An 18,629-nucleotide genomic window follows, 5' to 3' on the forward strand; every position below is an offset into this window, starting at 1 on the left:
CACCCTCTCAGACCCAGGAACTACTACCCCAGAGATTCTGATTCTGCAGATTTGAAATGGGCCAGGTCTGCATCTTTAACAAATGCCCCGGGGGGTGATTCTGAGACCCTGGGCTGCTTGAAGGCAGCTCAGAACTCCTGAGTCCCATGGAAACACAAGACGTAGAAGGCAACTCCTCCCAGGAGGAATCTGGCTTTTCCAGGGACAGGACATGGGATGAGGATGTTTATACACATCTGTAAAATGGGTATAACCCTAACACCTTGCACTACAGGTAGACAAGCGCTGCATGGGGTCATGGTAGGTACCCAGGTTTAGGACCCCACCTGGACCTGGGAGATGAGAACAGGAGAGATACAGGAGGCTGGCTCCTGACAGGAACTGACAGCAAATTACAGAGTTTAGCCTTCATTCCAAGAGCACCAGGAGCTAAGGACAGGCTTTGAGCAGAGGAGTGTCAGGGTCACTGGCACTCCGGTGGCATGGGACAGTATGGTTAGTCTGGGATTGGGGAGACCAGGAGAAGGCTTGGGGAGGCATCTAGGTTGGGAAGATGGGGCCCTAGCCTAGGGCAGAGGCTCCAAAATATAGAGGGCATGAAGGGGAGAAAGGATCAAGAAGGGGAATGGGTAAGACCAATTGAGAACAATGAAGAGGACAGCCAGTTGAGCGAGAGCAGGCCACGTGGTGGGCAGGAGGTCTGCAGGCAGGGCGGGGCAGGGGCAAGTACGCAATGTATGGCAGAAGGGGCGGAGTATAGCACATGGGACGAGGCGGGGCGGGGCGGGTGGGCGGGGTATGGAAGGTAGGGCGAGGTGTGGTGCACCGAGCTAGTGGGCGGGGTATGACAGGCGGGCGGGGCAAGGCTGCTGGGGGCGGGGCCTCATGGGCTGGGCGGGGCCTCATGGGCGGGGCGTAGCAAGCCTAGCCGAGTGGGCCGCCTCACCTGCAGGATCTTGCAGCGGTCGGACAGGCAGTCCATGTCGTCGCAGGGCTGGTACATGCCAAGTGTCACGCAGTTCAGCAGGATCACCAGCATGCTGACACATTCAAACCATGTACACACCGAGTCAAGGACAAAACAGTCGGGAAGACGGAAGCCAAGGGAGGGCTGAATGCTCCCTGGAGTGTAATACCCCGCCCACCACAAATGCAGGCACATACCCCGGTGCCCTCCAGATGCCTCCCCTGAGTGGGTCAATGCCCAAGTTTGCAAAACCCTTGGAGACAAGCCCAGCCTAGCCACCTCTCAACAGACAGGGCTGCCGGTGTGGGACCCACCAGAGGACCCAAATCCTACCAAGCCCCCACTCTTGAGGACCCCTCCCCCATTTCCTCGCCCCAGCCTGAGTGTTCCCTTTAGGGCCAGGAAATGAGAAATCCAGAGAGGCCCAGTTGGCAGGCCATCTCTGGGCTATCCCTGCCTATCCATCTCTGACCACCTCCTTCTGACCGTCATTGCCTCTCTTCTCTGACCACCCCTCCCCTCCCCTGACCTATGCCTCCTCCGAGTCTGCCCCAGGGCTGAGGCTGGCGCCTATAGATGGCCTATGCAGTGTGGCTGGGATGCGGTGGACACCCCCGTCCTTCCCTCCTCTTCCACGACCGGGATTAGAACTCATCACTAGATTCTGGAATATCTGAGCCTAGGCCCTCACCGGCTTCTGAAGCAAGAGGAATGGAACTCAGTCTCCAGAGGCCCGGCCAGGCAGAAAGTCTCGTGCAGCCACCAGCTTTAGGCAGGGACTCTGAGGCACTTTTATGTCTAAAGTTGTCTTGTTGGCATGCTTGTGGTCTTTACCCCAACCAGAACCTCCATTCCAAGGGGACAAGGGTTTTGCATTCATCCCTCTAACAGCGACAGGCACCTAGTAGGAGCTCCATAAACGTCCGTTGCATGAATAAGTCCATTCTGATATCCTGTGATTCTTGTGTGTCTCCAAATGAAAACCCTGGCCCCTTGCTCTAAACTGGGATGTAGCCACGCTAGCCAGACCCCACCCACTAGGGGTAAACACCTCTTCTTGCCTGACGGAGAATGGACCTGGTTTCCCTGGCAATGGCCTCCCTCTCATCCCTGGGCCCTCGCTCACCTTGGGATGTTGCCTTCCTTCCTACCTCTCCTTCAGACCTTCCTGGCCCACCCCTGCTCCTTCCTACCCCCACTCCCCATCCCACCACCACTCTCCTGCCATAGCCTGTAATTAAGCATAGTCCCTGCCAGGGCCCCCTTCTAGCCTGAGACTGCTCTGAACAGCAGCCTCGTCATTAATTAACTTTTTTGAAGTTCAAGCGTTCTAATTACCAGTGAACATCCCCCTTCCCCCTTGCTTTTCCCCTTGCCTGCCACACTTTCTCTCCTCCCAGCTGCCTTCTCGATTCCCTCTGCCCTCCCTGCCAGCTTCAAGTTCAAAGGACTCTTAGCAGGTATCTCCCCAGAGCCCAGAACCCCCACTTCTTACTCACTGGGGCCCTGAGTAATGGAGGTCAGCAGGCCCATTGTACAGATGAGGGAAATGAGGCTCAGAGAAACTAAGGGCCTCACCTAGGTCTCACAGCTGGGAAGTACCAGAGCTGAGATTCACCCCAGGCCTGCTGGACTCCAAGCCAGGGCTCTCCTCTGTGATACATGGTCTGTCTCTGCCTGTGACTTCCCCCTCCCTCCCCTGAGGTCTCGGACCATCCCCAGTGTCTCTCGCCTGGGCCCTGTCCCGAACCTCCCAGCCTCCAGCTCTGATCTCTGCCCCTCCAATCTGCCCCACACGGTCACCAGGCGAGTGCTGTGTGTCCAGTACTATCTGAGCACTTTGCAAGCATCGTCTCAGTTAATTCTCAGAGTGCTGTTGGAAGTCCCACTGAGAAATGAGGAGGCTGAGACACAAAGGGGAACCTGATTTGCCCCAGGTCACCCCCTGGAAAAGAACAGAGCTGAGATTCAGAACCAGGACCTGCTTTGCTTGCCCCCGGGCCATTGGGCCACCACCAGATTAATCTGCCTGAAGCCCAACTCTGATTATGCCTTTCCGCGGTTCCAAAACCTTCCATAGCTCTTGCACTCTCCTTAGCCTGACACCCAAGGCTGCCCACACCCTGAACTCAGCGAGTTCTTCTGGCCTTACCTCCCACCCATTGGCCTTGGCATGCACTGAACTTCTTGCTGTCCCCAAACATACCCTTTGCATGTACTTCCTTCTACTGTCGCTACCAGGCAAACTCCTACTCATCCTTCACAGCCCTGTTCATTTGTCCCTTCTTCTTGAAACTTCCCTTGAAGCACCTTTCCCCATTCACAGAGTGGTGGCTCAGCCTCCTCTCTGGAAGTGCTCCCTATCCACGTGGTCTAGCTTGTACCACAGTAATGAACCTGGCAGTAACCACGACTACTGTGTGCCAAGTCCCTAGGGACATGGCCCCGGCTCTCATCACTTCTCACTGGGGGCAGATGGGGAAACAGGCCTGGAGAGCTGGAGTGACCTGCCCAAGGTCACACAGCCAGTAAGCAGCCCAAAGGACCTGACTCAGTGGTGCCCAGAGCCACTGTGTGGTGCTGCCTCTGGTGCCGCCCGCTGCGCACAGTCTCTCGAGGAGGCAGACGGAGTGGTTTCCCCTCTAGCTTGCTCAGCTCAGACATTCAGAAGTGGACAGTCCCAGCCCTGCCCTGAGGCACTCGGGGAAATCCCAGATGGCGGAGCCTGGGTCCTTTCCAAGAGGTTGGGAGGTTCAGAAGTCAGGCCAGAGCTGGCATTGGTGCCCACAGTTCCTGACATGCTCCCCACTGGCTCAGGGATCAAAGGCACCAGCCCTCCTTGCAGTCGAACCAGACCCCGCAGCATGGGGAAGGAGGACTGTCAGAGGGAGTCAAGGTCTCCAGGCTGAGGAAGTCCGTGGCCTGGCCCCATGCCTCATGTTTCCACCATCAGTCATAAGCGGTGAGGAACATAACACTGGCACAACTCCGAGGTTCCAGGGCCGTTTGAGGGAGGACAGAGGCCCCAAGAGGGCAGTCAGGATTTCTAGGTAACAGGGCAGGCCAAGACTTGAGTGCTGGCTCCGTGAGGGCCAAGAGTCTTCCGTGGCTCCCGCTGCCTCTCACAGCGAGGCTCAAAGCCACCACACAGCGCCTGAGACCCTGCAGCAGGGACCCCATCACCTGTCCTGCTTCATTGGCCAGACCCCCGCGCCTGCCAGACTACCTTGTCACAGAACAGTCCCACCAAGGTCTGCAGGAAGGAGCTGCTCCAATCCCCCACTGCGCAGATGGGAAGCGGACAGACAGAGAGCCTTCCTTGCAACACAGCAAGCCAGAAGCAAAAGGGACCCTCACACAACAGCGGGGGTCCCTGAGCCAAGGCTGGATTTCAAACAGACACCAAAACCCCATGTTTCCCCAAAGGTCCAGGCTCGCAGGTGTCACACCTGCTCAGCTCAGCCAGGGGATTCGACCCAAGACGGGCAGCCATGGGCACCTCAGAGGAACAGGGATGACGGGACAGATCAATGGCCCCAACGAAGCTTCCTTGGCAGACAAAACCTTCCCAGACCCCCACCCCCCGGCTGGGGGCAAACTCCTACTCATCCTTCGCAGCCCTTCAAAAGAAACGAAGGGTTCTTGGGGGCTGCAGAGGCACCACCACCCCACCTCCGGCCCCAGCAGAAGCCTCAGCTCCCCCTACAGCCAGCCCCCACCCTGTTCCCCCTGCTCTGCTGGCCGCGCCTCCCGTGGTCCTCAGAGCCCAGCAGCGAATTGATGAGCACATACTGAGCGTCTCCTGTGTGCTGGCCCTGGGTCAGCAGCAGCGATGAAACATTTCTCAAGTGCGCTGCAATGTCTGTTTGCCAAAGCACCTTCCAAACAGCTCGCACTATCTCATTTGAACCCTCCAACAAGCACGTGCCGCAAAACAGAGAGCCTGTGCAGCCGTGGGCTCGGGCCCAGGGCTCGTCACGCGGTGGACGGCACGGAAAGCCCTCTTTGTCAGCCTCTCCCATAACAGGGGCCAGGGTCTCCCATCCTTTGGCTTGTGGCAGGGGAAAGCCAAGTCACCAGCAGAGGACCGAAATCCCCTGCTCTCCCTGCCTGCTGACTACCTAGTATGATCTTGAGTGAAGAAGAAGAGAAGCTGTCACTTTCGGACCCGTGTCTGCCGCCCAAGAGCTGAATCTTCACTAACAGCCTTCTAAAAAGAATCAATCAGTTCAGGCCAGGCAACACTGAGCTGCCCCCCACTGAAACTTCAGCAAAGTCCCCTAGAACTGGCAAGTGCTGCCATTATCCCCATCTTACAGAGGAGGAAGTTGAGAAGGAGCTGTGGCTCCAAGGGCTCCTGCCACAGCCATTGAAGGTCACACAGCTGTCATGTGACAGCAGCGGGATTTGAATCTGCTCCCCCCCCCCCCCCCCCCCCCCCCCCCGCACCCACTGACTCCTAATCCTGCATTCCCAGCCCTGTGCCCTGCCCCCCCCCGCCCCAGACATGGAGCCTGGAACACAAGAGGCCCTCGACTGGCATGTGCTCAGTGGAATATTTGCTTTTTAATTCTCACCCACATCATCTCCTCCCAATTGGACCAGGGTCACAGGTGAGCTGGGAGTCAGGAAGGACGACACATAGGGCTGGGAGGCAGGGCTACTGGGAGGGCAAGCCTGTAAGGGGAGGGTGCTGGTCTCAAAGTCCCCAGTCAGTGAGAAGTCCAGCTGGACCACAGTCATCACTCCACTCCATGTCTCAGCCGCTGTCTCAAAAACTGGAGGGACAGGGTCACCTGGGAAGCCCACCAGGCCAAAGGCCTCCTCAAACCTGCCACTTCCTGGGGAGAAGAGTGACCGGCTAGAGGGACAGTGCCTGACACCCCAGCAGGCCCCTCGGGGCAGTGTCCTCTCCAGGAGCCAGAGCCGGAGGCCAGCACGGTTACCATGGTGACCACCACCCTCCATCCCGTAGGCCCAGATGACAGTCACAGTTTCTGTAATTCGGAGGGCTCTGGGAGGGGGGGTGGGGGCATGAGCGCTGGGTTTGGCTGAGGCAGCCAAATTTGTTTTTATTTTTGTCAAATCTGAAATCTAATCCATTTCCCAGGGTGCACCTCAGTTGTCTAAATAAATCAAGTGGAAGGAAAGGCTGGAAGCGGCATCATCCCAGACCAGAGAGGCAGGGAAGGTGAGCCAGCCCTGACATGGGGGTCCTTCCCTTACTGGTCCTCAGCGTGTCCCAGGATAGGAGCTCAGTCCTCCAGTCCTCAAATGCTGCGGCCTAAGGTTCCAGATCCCAGTTCTTAGGGCAGCTTCTCCAAGGCCAGGTCCACAGGCCTCCATGGAGCACCTGCTGTATCCTGGCCCGTGCATCAGGGCTCTGAGATGAACCAGGCTGACACCCGCCCTCGAGGTCCCCAGAGCACATCCTTGTCCTAGGGCCTGGCTGCGGTGTGTGGCTACCATTCTGAATGACGACTATGCTCTAGATTCGTGAATTGATTCATTTAACCTGTCTTATGAGCAAAAACCACTCTGGAAAGCTGTCCGGCATCTACTGAAGTGAAGCAGAGGCCCCTGTTAGGAGCCAGCTAGGCCACTCCTGGGTGCGCACACCGGAGAAATTCTGACAGAAGTCCACACAAAGGCCTGTGGCAGAATGCTCACAGCATCCGTAATGGCCCAAGTATACGTCATCGGGAGAATGAGTCGGGCAGCAAATTTCAACCAGGGATGATTCTGACCCCTGGGGGACAGGTGGCCATGTCTAGAGACATTTTTGATGGCCCCAGTAGGGGGAAGCAGGGCACTGGCATCTAATGGGTGGAGACCAGAGACGCTGATGGACATCCTACGATGCACAGCCCCACGGGTCAGCAGTGCCGAGGCGGACCGAGAAAGCCAGTGGCACAGCCGTTCGTGGAACATCCCCCAGCCATGACAAAGAGCAAACCACCGACAGGCACAACAGCAGAGACGGAGCTCACAGGCCTAACGCTGGGTAGCCGAAGCTGGGCAAGGGCAAAGAGCGTGTGGAAAATCAGGCAATGCAAACCCGGCAGTGATGGAGCTCAGTGCAGTGGTGACGCCGGGGGAGCGCCCTTCCGGGGCGGGGCGTGAGGGAGCTTCCAGGGTGGGGCGTGAGGGAGCTTCCGGGGAGCCCTCCATCTTTTGGAGAAGTTCTTATTGGCATGAGTGCGGTCACTGGAGTATATTGCTATGGGAAAATGCCCTGAGCTGGACACAAAGATTAAAAAGGGCAACAAAGGGGCGCCTGGCTGGCTCAGCAGCTAAGCTCCCGACCCTTGATCTCAGTTCAGGTCTTGATCTCAGGGGCATGATTTTGAGTCCCAAGTGGGGCTCCAGGCTGTGTGTGGAGCCTACTTAAAAAGGGGAGTTGGGGGGCGCCTTGGAGGCTCAGTGGGTTAAAACCTCTGTCTTCTGCTCTGGTCATGATCCCAGTGTCCTGGGATCGAGTCCTGCATCGGGCTCTCTGCTCAGCAGGGAACCTGCTTCCTCCTCTCTCTCTCTCTCTGCCTGCCTCTCTGCCTACTTGTGATCCTGTCAAATAAATAAATAAAATGTTTTTTAAAGAAAAGAAAGGGAGTGGGGACAACAAAACATGATGAAGGGCAATTGCTATAAGGAAAAATAAAATGCAACAATGAAAACCACACAAGCACCTGCTGGGGTGGTCACTGTCACAGACCACACCCCCATCACCATGTCAACCTTCATCACAACCCTGCACAGGAGAGAGCGACTGATTTGCCGAGGCCAAAGCTAGTGAGGGATTTGAACTTCCCACCATCATATCTCCTGTCTCTTGTTTGTTTAAGGATTCATTCCTCCTGGGGCGCCTGGGTAGTTGGGTCAGGTAAGCGTCCAACTTTGATTTCCGCTCAGGTCATGATCTCAAAGTTTCGAGATTGAGCCCCACCTCGGGCTCCTCATTGGGCATGGAGCCTGCTTGGGACTCTCTCTCTCCCTCTCAAAAAAAAAAAAAAAAAAAAAAAAAGATTCATTCCTCCCATGCCCATAGCAACTTCGGGAGCTAGGCATGGCAAACATTGTTACACCCACTTCAGAGACACAAAAATGAAGGGCCAGATGTTTGCCCAAGGTCACACACTGGTTGAGCTGGGACAAAAAGCTCCTCCATAAAGTGGACAGACTTGCTGGGCAGATGGTCCTAGACCTCTCTACTTACATGCCTCCAGCAGTGGGGAGCTCCCCACATGACACACAGCCCTGCCTGGGCTGGACTGGTTCTGCTTATATGCTAGAGTCTTGGTGGGCTGAGAACACTTACAGGGTCCAGATGAGGGAGTGAGCACTCGCTTCCTTCCCTGCTCCCAATCCCACTTCTTAGAGGCCCCTTAATTTGAGAACGCATTGAATTTGGCCAAAGTCTCTGATTCCCAGATGCCCAGCAGGCCTCGGTGCCCAGTGCAGACAGCCGGAGTGGGGGAGGCGAGGGAACAGGGGCTGCCAGCTTGGAAGAAAACCCAGGGCGGACGGTCCATGGGATGGGAACTCCAGCCAAGGAGGCTTCAGCCCCCGCTGATGAAAAGGGGAACGCGGGGCAGACCGTTGGGGCCCAGGATCCCACGGTCTGGGGGCTGATCCAGCCTCAAGAGCCCACCTGCAAAGAAGATGTGCCACCAGAAACCCTCCTGGAGTCCTGGGCAGGAGGTACAGATGCCTCCCCCGAGCCCTCACAATGTCTCGGATGTCACCCTCCCCATTATATCAGCTATCGAACTGAACGTGGTCTGTCCTGGTTTCTCACCACCAACCAGGCTGTGCTGTCTCAGGGCAGAGGGTATCCATCCCTCTCTGTGCCCAGAGCTCTACCTGGAACAGCTGCCCATGAGCACAGCAGCCTCAGAAAGGAGTGAGGTCCCCATCACCTGGAGGTATCAAGGAGCCAAAGGAGGGATTTCTGTACTGGAGGGATTTACAGCCTCTTTTCCTGCCCTTTACCCACCTCTTCTCCCTTTTAACATCCATCACTCCCTGTCCCTTTACTCTGCACCCCCTCACCGAGACCACCCCCCAGGTCTGGCCCACCGTGGCTCTGGGAACCCCACATGAAGAAGACACAGTCCCTGCCCTCCAGAAACACAAGCAGACACTTGGTGGAGACACGGGCATTCTTGCTCGGTCTCCTGGGGGCCTGTCCTCCACCACACGTCTCCCCTGCCTGCCAGTGACCACACACGGGCGTGCCCCACATATGCACTCCCACGGAGCGCCACAGCCCTTCGGGCACCCTCCTCTTTGTCCATCTGGCCAGCAGCCCTGGGCACGGCCAGGCCACTCTCCTGCAAAAGCAGTTCTGAGGCTTTTCTGGACCCCTAGGGAAGTTCACGAGCCCCTTCTCACAATCACGTTTTCAATGCATACATTTTTTTAATGCCTAGAATTAGAAAGGAAGGAAGCCAGTTATGTTAAAATAGTTGTCAAAACATTAAAAAAAAAAAAAAAAGGGATGGAGCACCACACGAGATCCATTATCGACACAAAGAGCCAGAGCCAGCAGCTGGTCAGATATGTGCAAGCTTAGAGCCCCGAGGAAGTCCACAACCACCCCAGCGGGACAGGCGATCACCACTAGTGAGTCACAGGAGCTGCCCATACTCACCCGCGGTCTCTCACCTCCGTCACAACAGAAAGGCTCAATTTCACTCAGACACCCATGAAAACAAACATGCAACCTGTCCCCATCCAAGTTCAAGAACCCCAGGTGAAGATCCTTATTCTAGAAACTCTCTTCCTCTTGGGCCCCAAGGACAGCACAAGGACCTAGGCAGGTCCTCCTCCTACTTCTTGGCTGTGTCCCTCAAATGCTCCCCACCCTCTGGTCTCTCCTCTCCTCTCCTTGACCACACACCTACTCCCACGGCCCCAACTCTGCCCATATGAGGGTCAGCAAGCCGACCAGGTCCAAAAATCTGTCCCAGCCCCAGGCCCACTCACTGCCAAGCAAAACAGACACCCTCTAGGATGTCTCTGGGACCCTCAAATTCATCATAATGGAGTACGTCCTATTCTCCCCCAGACACCAAGTTTTCTGCTTTCCCAACCCCAGTGAATGATGTTCCCTAACCACCACCAATGCTGGACGTTGCCCACAGGAGAACCTTCCAGAGGCTCCCTCCTCATCATCCCCTTGTGCCTCTCAGAAACCTGTCCATTTCACCACCTAAACCTCGCCCCTCCAGATGCAATTCTGCACCTCCACGGCCCCAGGCAGGCTGTTCTCCCTCACCCCTGATCTGAATCACAGCCAGAGGGTTCCTCCAGAACCAAAAGCCTTCCGTGGCTCCCCACTGCCTTCCAGACAGTTTCCAAACTCCTTGGCTTGACACTGAAGGCCCCTTGTGTAAGTTCTCTCAGTCAGCCTCATCTCTATCCACACACCCTCCACCTCCCACCTCGCTTGCTAGGATGCACGTCACTGAAAGCTTCGCTGCACACCTACTATGTGCAGGGCTGAGGGCCATGGCCTAAAGAAGAGACAGGCACGAATGGAACATGGAGCCTACAGTCTAGAAGGTGAGGAGAACAAGTCAGGTACAAAAAGCCTTGTCAACAATGTATAAGAGGAGGGATTGAGTGGACATTGAACAGGTGGGTGGCAGGGTGGATGGGAGACTGGGGCAGGTGTGTTGATCAACCAGTATCTGCCACACAAGTGAATGGATGGATGAGTGGATGGGTTGATAGATGGATAGATAGGAGCATGGGGGTGGGGCCTTGGGTCAATGGTTGAATGAATGGTTTCATGGTCTGGGAGGGGGGAATGAATGCATGAATGTAAAGGTTAGGTAGACGGATGATGGGTTGATGGGCATATGAATGGATGAAGAGATGGAAAGATGGATGGATGGATGGATAGACGGACGGAGATGGGGAATGGGGAGATGGATGCGTAGGTGTATGGGAAAGCGTTGAAAACGTGATGCTCTTATAAATGGCAGCTCCAGGGTTCAAACCCAAGTTTATTTGACCACAGGAAACCTTCAGGTTGGGACTCAGCACTGTCTCCTCTTCCTGCCCCAGAGATCCCCCCTCTCGGTCCCTACCCTCCTCGCCCCAATGGGCTCCATGCTTTGCTCACACTTTCAGAACTTCAAGAGATCCCGGGAACCACCTAGGCCAGGGGTTTTGGGCCTCAGCACTATTGACATTTAGGACATGATAATTCTTTGTCACAGGATGCTGTCTCCTCACGGGATGCTGTCTCCTGCATTGTAGGATATTTGGGCTCTATCCACTAGAAGCCAATAGAACACCCTCCCAAGTTGTGACAACCAAGAATGCCTCCAGACATGGCCAAATCTAGGGGCAAAATCATCCCAAGTGAAAATCACTGATACAGCCTAACTTCCCCCACCCCACAATTTTATAGATGAGACAGCTGACACCCAGAGAGGAGGAGCGACCTGCCTGAGCTCACAAACTTGCACTTAGCAGAACCCAGACCAGATCTTGGGGGACAGTCAATCCCCAATCACCTCCTCATTCAACGGAGGGGTGCGGTGGAGAGCCTCTCTTGCCACTCTCTGGGGGGAATCCAGGTGCAGACCTTGGGCACCCGCTCTCCTCACCTCCACCCTGGCACTCTCCATGCCAGCACCCCACACTCTCACATTCCTACAGCCCCTCACAGTTAGCCAAGCCTTCTCCTGCTGCTTTCTCAGACAGACAGAAACTGTTGTCCAGAGAGGTCGAGCTGTGTGCTCAGCACCACACAGCAGGAAGTACCCACATCAGGATTTGAACTTGGGGAGAGAAGAGGGAGACCAGAGCACAGATCCACAGGGCAGACGGGGCCAGAAGTGCGGAAGGCAGCCCCACAGGAGAGCTGGAGAGAGATTAGCAGGGAGACATTCTGGCTGATTAAAAAGACGGATCGATTTCTCTCGGAGAGAAACAAACGGGGCTGTTTGTCTCCCAACAGGATGGCGAGGAGATCCGAGGGAGGTGGCAGGTCAAAGCTGACTTCTGACACAGACGCAGAAGCCCGGGCAGGATGGACGAATAAAAATCCAATCATGTTTTAAACGCCCCAGGAGGGGGCTGACACTTCATTAGCCAGACAGCCCTCTTCCTAATTCTCCGGCTCACTATCAATTACAACTAGCCTTGCGGTCAGCTCTCCCGGGACTGTGCACGTCCTGGGCTCCCGCCCTGGGCTCCCGCCCAAGCCCCCCTTGGCCACCGTGGCCCTGGACGAGCGCTCCACCTCTCTGGGCCTCCCTAGAGCTGTCTGAGCTGCGGGAAGATGGAATGCTCCCCGCACACAGGTGGTGCTTAGCGAACGCCAGTGCCCTCCCGGTGCAGTCTCCGGCTTTGTCCTCCAAATCCAGACCCCAACTGTCCTTCCCTGCTCAGCTCCCACCCCGCTCTTCTCCCAGCCCCCACGCCAGGCTATTACCAGCATCCTGGGTGACCCCAGGGCCCTTGAAAAGGCACTTACCTCAGTGGGGATGCCATCCCCCTTCCCCCCACCTCTCACCCATCAGATGCTCTGCTGCCCTGGCTTGAAGAAGCCTCCTTCTTCATCGGAAGGCTCCTGCGGCATCCCCAGTCCAGACAGACTGACCACTCCATCCTCCTGGTGGCCACGGGCCCCCCATCAGGATCATTCCACCCAGCCTGTACCCAGCTTTGCTTCACAGGTGTGTGATGTGGGTCTGGCCCTGCCTCACCCACCAGGCTAGGGCCTCCTCAGGGTCACAACCGAGGATCCAGGCCTGGTATTGCAAGGCTCCACCCACCATGGCTCAACAGCCCGAGGGCACCGCACTCCAGCGTGGAATAGTGGCCAAAACACTTCCGAAGCTGCCCTGCAGTCAACACTTGTTCAATCCATCAATCAGTCAACAATCGCCAATCAATATTTGCTTCAGAAGTCTACAGCTTGGTCTCCAGGCCTCTCTCTCCCTCAAGCATCCTCCATTCTGCTCCAGGAGTGACCATTCTAACAAAGGAATTTACTCACATCCCATCTCTGCTGGACACCCTCCAATGGCTCCCCACCGCCCCCAAGGTCAAGAACAAGCCCTCAACAGGCATTCGACACCTGCTATCCGGAACGTGCCTCACCCTGTTCCAGCCACACTAAACTCACTGTTCTCTACACGACTCTCTCTGCCTGGAACACTATCCCGCCACTGTGCTTCTGCAAAACTCCTACTCACACAGCAAGACCCAAACCAAATGCCTCCTCCTCCAGGCAGGCTTTGACAATGCTCCCAGGCTGGATCAGAGGCAGCTTCTTCACCTACAGCTCTCTTCACACAGAAATCTCCATGTGATGAAACCAGAGGTTGCCCTGAGGATCAGGCCCTCTCTGGCCCAGCCGGACTCCTCCAACTGGCTGTCAAGCCCACCCTGTTGACCTGTCGAGAGTGCAACAGCCACTCTGGCCCCGAGAAGCCTCCCTAGGACACGGCTCAATGCTGACTTTGACTTTTGAGAAAAACAAATCTCCTCTCCACCAGATGGAGGGAAACAGACAATTTCCCCAACATGTGTCGTTTCTTCCAGCGACACTAGCCACCCATCTGGGCATTCCCATTGGCCCCGGGCCGAAGGAGGAGGGGATACTCTCCCCTAAAGAGCCCCTTCCCCAGCCACAGGCAGGCCATCAGCACAGCCCTCAGAGTCTAGAATGCTAGGCTCCAGTCTGCCCTGGCTTTCTGATGACTCAATGTGGGCCCCTGGGCAACGCATGCCCCCTTCCTGGGCCTCAGTCTCCCCAGCTGGAGAATGGAGGTTACCATAGTCCCAGCCCTGCCAGCTCACAGGAGGTGCTGAGAGAACCTGAGAGGCCAAGGCAGGCAGGGAAGTACCGAAGGAACTGGAAAGCCAGGCAGGAACCCATCCACGCCAGGCCCAGGTTGGGCCACACAGTCCAGTGAGAGCCGCAGCACCGTGCCCTCTGGGGCCTCAGCCAGATAGAGACAAAGCCAACCACAGACAAGTCCCCTGAAGCAGGAAGAAAGTTGTAAGATAAAGAGCCACAGGGTCAAGAGAGGAAGAAGCTGGAGATCCAGGATCACTCCCTGAAGGTGGGGGTCAGGCAGCTGGGCCTGGGGGGCCGGGAGGATTGGTAGCCATGGAGGCAGGGAGAGGGCTTCTGGGGGCCGGGGGCAGACCCAGCAGATGCCAAGGCAGGAGAGGAGGGCACGTCCGGAAACATCAGCAGTCGTTTGGGCTTCAGAACAGAAAGCATGAAGGGAAAGTGCAGGAAGGTGGCTGGAGGACAGCCAGTGGGGTGGGGTGGGGGGCGGCGGTTGCGGGAACCATAGAAGGACCCAAATCCAGGCCAAGTGAGACTATTCTGGGGGTGACAGGGAGCCATGGGAGGTTTCTGAGTGAGGGAAGAATGAGTAAACAAATGAAAGGAGGCAGGCAGGGAGGGAGACAACAGCCTCTCCTGGGCACGCAGCACTCTGTGGGTGACAAACTCCTTCCATGAAGGGGGCCCCAGGAGCCCGTGCTGGGGAGGGTGGAGGTGGGGGAGACAGGGTCCAAGGCAGAGGAGACAGCCCATGTTGCACAGCTCCAGGATCCTGGGTGCTCTCTTCACCGTGCCGGGGAGGGAGGGCACCCCACCTCGTCAGTGGACATTTGAGGTGAGATCCAGAAGCCGTGTGTTTAGACAGAAGGAGGTGGAAAGACTCAGATGTTCCAAATAGCCCAGCCACAGGGATGGGCTCAGCCCAGGAAGGGTGGAGGTTAGATTAAGGCAGGGCTTCCTGATAAAGACCCTCGGATAGGTCCTAGAGATCTTGATCTAGGGGGTCAGATGCCCTGTCTGGAGTGGTAAGACTGAGAGGGAGCAGGTCTAGAGATGGGGGGTGGCCCAAGTGATTGCATCAGGCATAACAGGGTGATGGGAGGGGGTCTTCTTCCTGCAGGCGACACCCCCTTTTCTCCTTCAATCCATTTGGGGCTCCCCAGGATTTCTTCTCCTCCCACTGCCCACCCTTCATGCCCTCCCTCCCCAGGAGCAGCCTGGCCCACAGGCTTCTCAAACCATCATCAAAGACTGGGGGCCCAGCTGCCGCCAACTCCAGGACTCTTGGTGGCTCCCCACAGTTTCCCCATTGGCCCCAGTGTGCCCACAGCTGCCGCTCGCCACTTAACCCACCTAGGAGCCCAGCCAGCGCTGGCCTGGGGATTGTCACTTGACACCTGACATTTTCCCCCAGCCGCTGCTGTGGCCCCACCTCTCAGATGAGCAAACAGAGGTTCAGCAACGGCAAAGGCCTCTTGGCCAAGAAGCCAGGAGCAGGTCTGCGTTCACACTCACATAAGCCACAGTCCCTGCGGTCACCAAAGCGCTCTCCCAACATCACCCCCAAGGCACCAACACCAGCACCTGAACCCCCCTTTCCAGGCCCCGCCGGTGCCCCAGGGCCATCATCAGTTCTCATCACCGCCCGACAGGAGCCTTCCCTGGAGCGGCTTCCGACCGACATCTTTCCCGGGGAGTCAGAGTCACCTTCCCTTGCACAAAATGGTCATAGCTGTCGAATGATTGGGTCAAATGATCTCGTGAATGACTGAGAGATAAACGAGGGCCCATTCACCTCCAACAAACATGCTGAACCCCCAGATTGAATAGCACAAGGCTTGAGCTATGATGAGACCATGGGCCTGGTGACCGACAAGGTCAGAGGGTCTGTACGGCGGGGGTGTTGGCCAGCTGGACCTCGAAGCAAGAGGAAGCAGAGGGCCGGAGCCACGTAGGGGACCGGAAGCAGACAGAAGGGGCCCAGAGGGACAGATGAGAGCAAGGACCACAGCCACAAGCACGGAGCAAGGGAGCCCACCCACAAGGAACCCGGCGCCCGGGGGGTTTCCCGAAGACACCACTGACATGCTTCTGAGAGGGCCAGAAGTGGGTCCCCCACCAGCCCCTTCCCAACCTCACTGGCCAACTCTCCCATCCTGCAGACGGGGAGACCGAGGGTCAGGGGGCGGGGTGGTGGTGACCTATCCAAAGTCACTGGCAGCTGGAGTCTCCTTCCTCCCAGCCATGCCCAGCAGAGAGGCCGCCTTCACAGCCCACTGGCTTCCCTCCACGCGTGGCTGCTTCTCCCCGCCGCAGAAGTGCTGGCTCCCCACTGGCTGGCGCGGGGGAGGCAGCAGCCCTGGAGCAGCAAGCCCAAAGGGAAGGGGCTGCATGCCCCTCAGGGGATGGCCCCAGGCGGGCCGCAGAGGTGGCTGTCCGATGTAGGTGCTGAACCCAGGGAGACCCTCCCCACTGCCTCCTGGAACCGTGGAGCAAATCTCCCCGCACCGGATGGAGCATGGCGCTTCTCCAAACTCGGCAGGTGTCCGCAGTGTCCTGGATACAAGCTGAAGCTGGGGATTCGGAGGAATTGAAGCTTTCATCCCAGCTCTACTACACCCTGGCTGTGCGCGGCGCGGGGGGAAAAGTCAGTCAACCTCTCAGAGCCTCAGTTTTCCTGTGGGTGCAATGGGGTGGGACAGCCCCGGGGTGGGCGGTGGCTACAGGTGTCAAGGCAGCAGAGGGCTGAGTGCCAGGAGTGCCAGCCCTTATCATCACCCCAAGCCCCTCCCCTGGGCCGACACACTGCTGGCTGCTTCCAAGTCGTTATCTCCAATCACCTGTAATTGTCCATTACAGAGCCGGGAAAACCAGGGCACAGATAGCCCAGCATGGGCCCTTCTCCCCCAGGCAGCTGGGCTGGCTCCCCAGAAAGGCTCCCACATCGAAGCCGGGGGAGAAAATAGGTAGGTTTCCGGCCGATGGGTCGTGCTGCGGCCGCCTGGCAACAACGTGAGCGTGGATGGGGGCGTGACGACCGGTGGCGTAACTGGCGCAGGTTTCCCTAAGTAACGGAGATCGAATCTGATTTTCCCTGGAAACAATGTCCTCTGGGGGCGTTATGTACTTTCTACAGGCCTGATGCCTACCGTCTCACTGCATCTCCCAGAGCAGAGCGTTGGCTCGGTTATCTATGAGGCCCTGTTCACCCGTGAGCACAGGTGTAAGTGAGAACCGCAGGGGTCTCTATCTACGGAACCCCATGTCCACACTCGCCCTGTGTGTTGCTTGGTCTTCAGTGCCTCCTGAGAGGGGGTACTACCACCCCCATCTGACAGCAGAGAGAACGGGGCTCCGAGAGATATAAAAAACTGCCCCATGGGGGCGCCTGGGTGGCTCAGATGGGAAGCGTCTGCCTTCAGCTCAGGTCGTGATCTCGGGATCCTGGGATCGAGACCTGCATCGGGTTCCCTGCTCAGCGGGGAGTCTGCTTCTCCCTCTCCCTCTGCCCCTCCCCGCTTCTCATACGCTTCTTCTCCTCTGTTTTCTTCTCAAATAGATAAATAAAATCTTAAAAAAAAAAAAAAAAACTTGGCCCATGATCACACAGCAAATAAAAGGCAGAATGAGCCCCTGGGTCTGCCTCAGGGCCCCAGCATTTTCCACTTGCCACCTACCCGTGAGTCAACCCGCGCAACCGGTCCCCTGACATTTCAGACCCGGAGACTTGCCCGCTGAAGCCCTGGCTGGCGGTGCGTTGCTCAAGGCCCAGGCCTGGCCGGAGGTGGTGTGGCCCTCCCTCCCAGCGTGCCAGCCCCACTCGGTCCCAGCAGCCTCTTCTGGCTCTCTGGTGAGTTGGGGAGTCGGGTGGCGACGCAGGGTTGAGCTCCGGGCTGGGTGAGGAGCCGAGTCAGGGATCACCAGGCTTCAAAGGACAAGAGGCTCCCAGCCAGGGCTCCTCACACCCCAGGGACTCGAGCGCTCAGAACAGTCCTTCTGAGCAGACCCTGCCATCCTTCCCTGCCCCAGCCCTGGGCCCGCCGGGCCTGAGAGCTGCTCCCACAAGTCTGACTCAGATGCCAACACGTCTATCATAACTTTGGGTTCTTGATGGGAAGCGGAATGGTATAGAGTCTAGAGATGAGAAAGGTTATTTGTGGTTGCCACAGAGATCAGGGGCCACTACCTCCTAAGATTTAGGGACCAAGAACACCAAATATGTAATATGCAACACAGTCTAGACCACAAATACCATCACGCCCCAAATGCCAGCCATGTCCCCACTGAGGAGCACTCGCTTGAGCACTGCCCCTTCCAGGACCTCCCTCCCAAGGAGGAGGTGGGGGAAGGGAGGTTTCTGGCCAGGGAAGAATCCTAGAGCCCTCAGCACCTGATCAAAGACACCACCCCCCCCACACACACACACACAGCAAGACTCTAAAGCTGGGCCTGAGCGTGCCCACGGTCAAGTCTCTGATCCGGGGCCCCTGCTGACACCAGCCAAGTTCACCTGGGCCTGCATTTGCAGAAACCTGCCTTGACCTCTCTCCCATGAGCCCGACTCAGGCTATGGAATCTGAACGATGAGCCATTCTATTCACAGAACCTGGAATCTCGGGTCCCTGGACTTCCAAACACATACCATCGCGGCCGCCAGATCCTGATTCAAGCCCTCTTTGGTTTTTTGGGTTGTTTTGTAAAGATTTTATTTATTTATTTGACAGACAGAGATCACAGGTAGGCAGAGAGGCAGCCAGAGAGAGAGAGAGAGAGAGGAGGAAGCAGGCTCCCCGCTGAGCAGAGAGCCTGATGCGGGCTCGATCCCAGGACCCCGAGACCATG

At 57.0% G+C, this 18,629-nt stretch overlaps 1 protein-coding gene across 3 annotated transcripts in view; it reads right to left on the reverse strand.

The window, feature by feature from the left end:
• The window catches only part of CACNA1I (calcium voltage-gated channel subunit alpha1 I), a 113,482-nt gene that overhangs the window by 81,627 nt on the left and 13,226 nt on the right, over positions 1-18,629 (reverse strand). For all 3 annotated transcript variants that reach the window (XM_032882958.1, XM_032882957.1, XM_032882956.1), the window contains one exon: positions 947-1,058. In XM_032882958.1, coding sequence (XP_032738849.1) covers positions 947-1,058 — 112 coding nt within the window. The remainder of the gene's footprint in view (positions 1-946; positions 1,059-18,629) is intronic.

Source organism: Lontra canadensis, unplaced genomic scaffold (genome assembly GCF_010015895.1).
Source record: "Lontra canadensis isolate GAN:19392208 unplaced genomic scaffold, GSC_riverotter_1.0 scaffold84, whole genome shotgun sequence".
In the NCBI taxonomy this organism is placed as follows: domain Eukaryota; kingdom Metazoa; phylum Chordata; class Mammalia; order Carnivora; family Mustelidae; genus Lontra; species Lontra canadensis.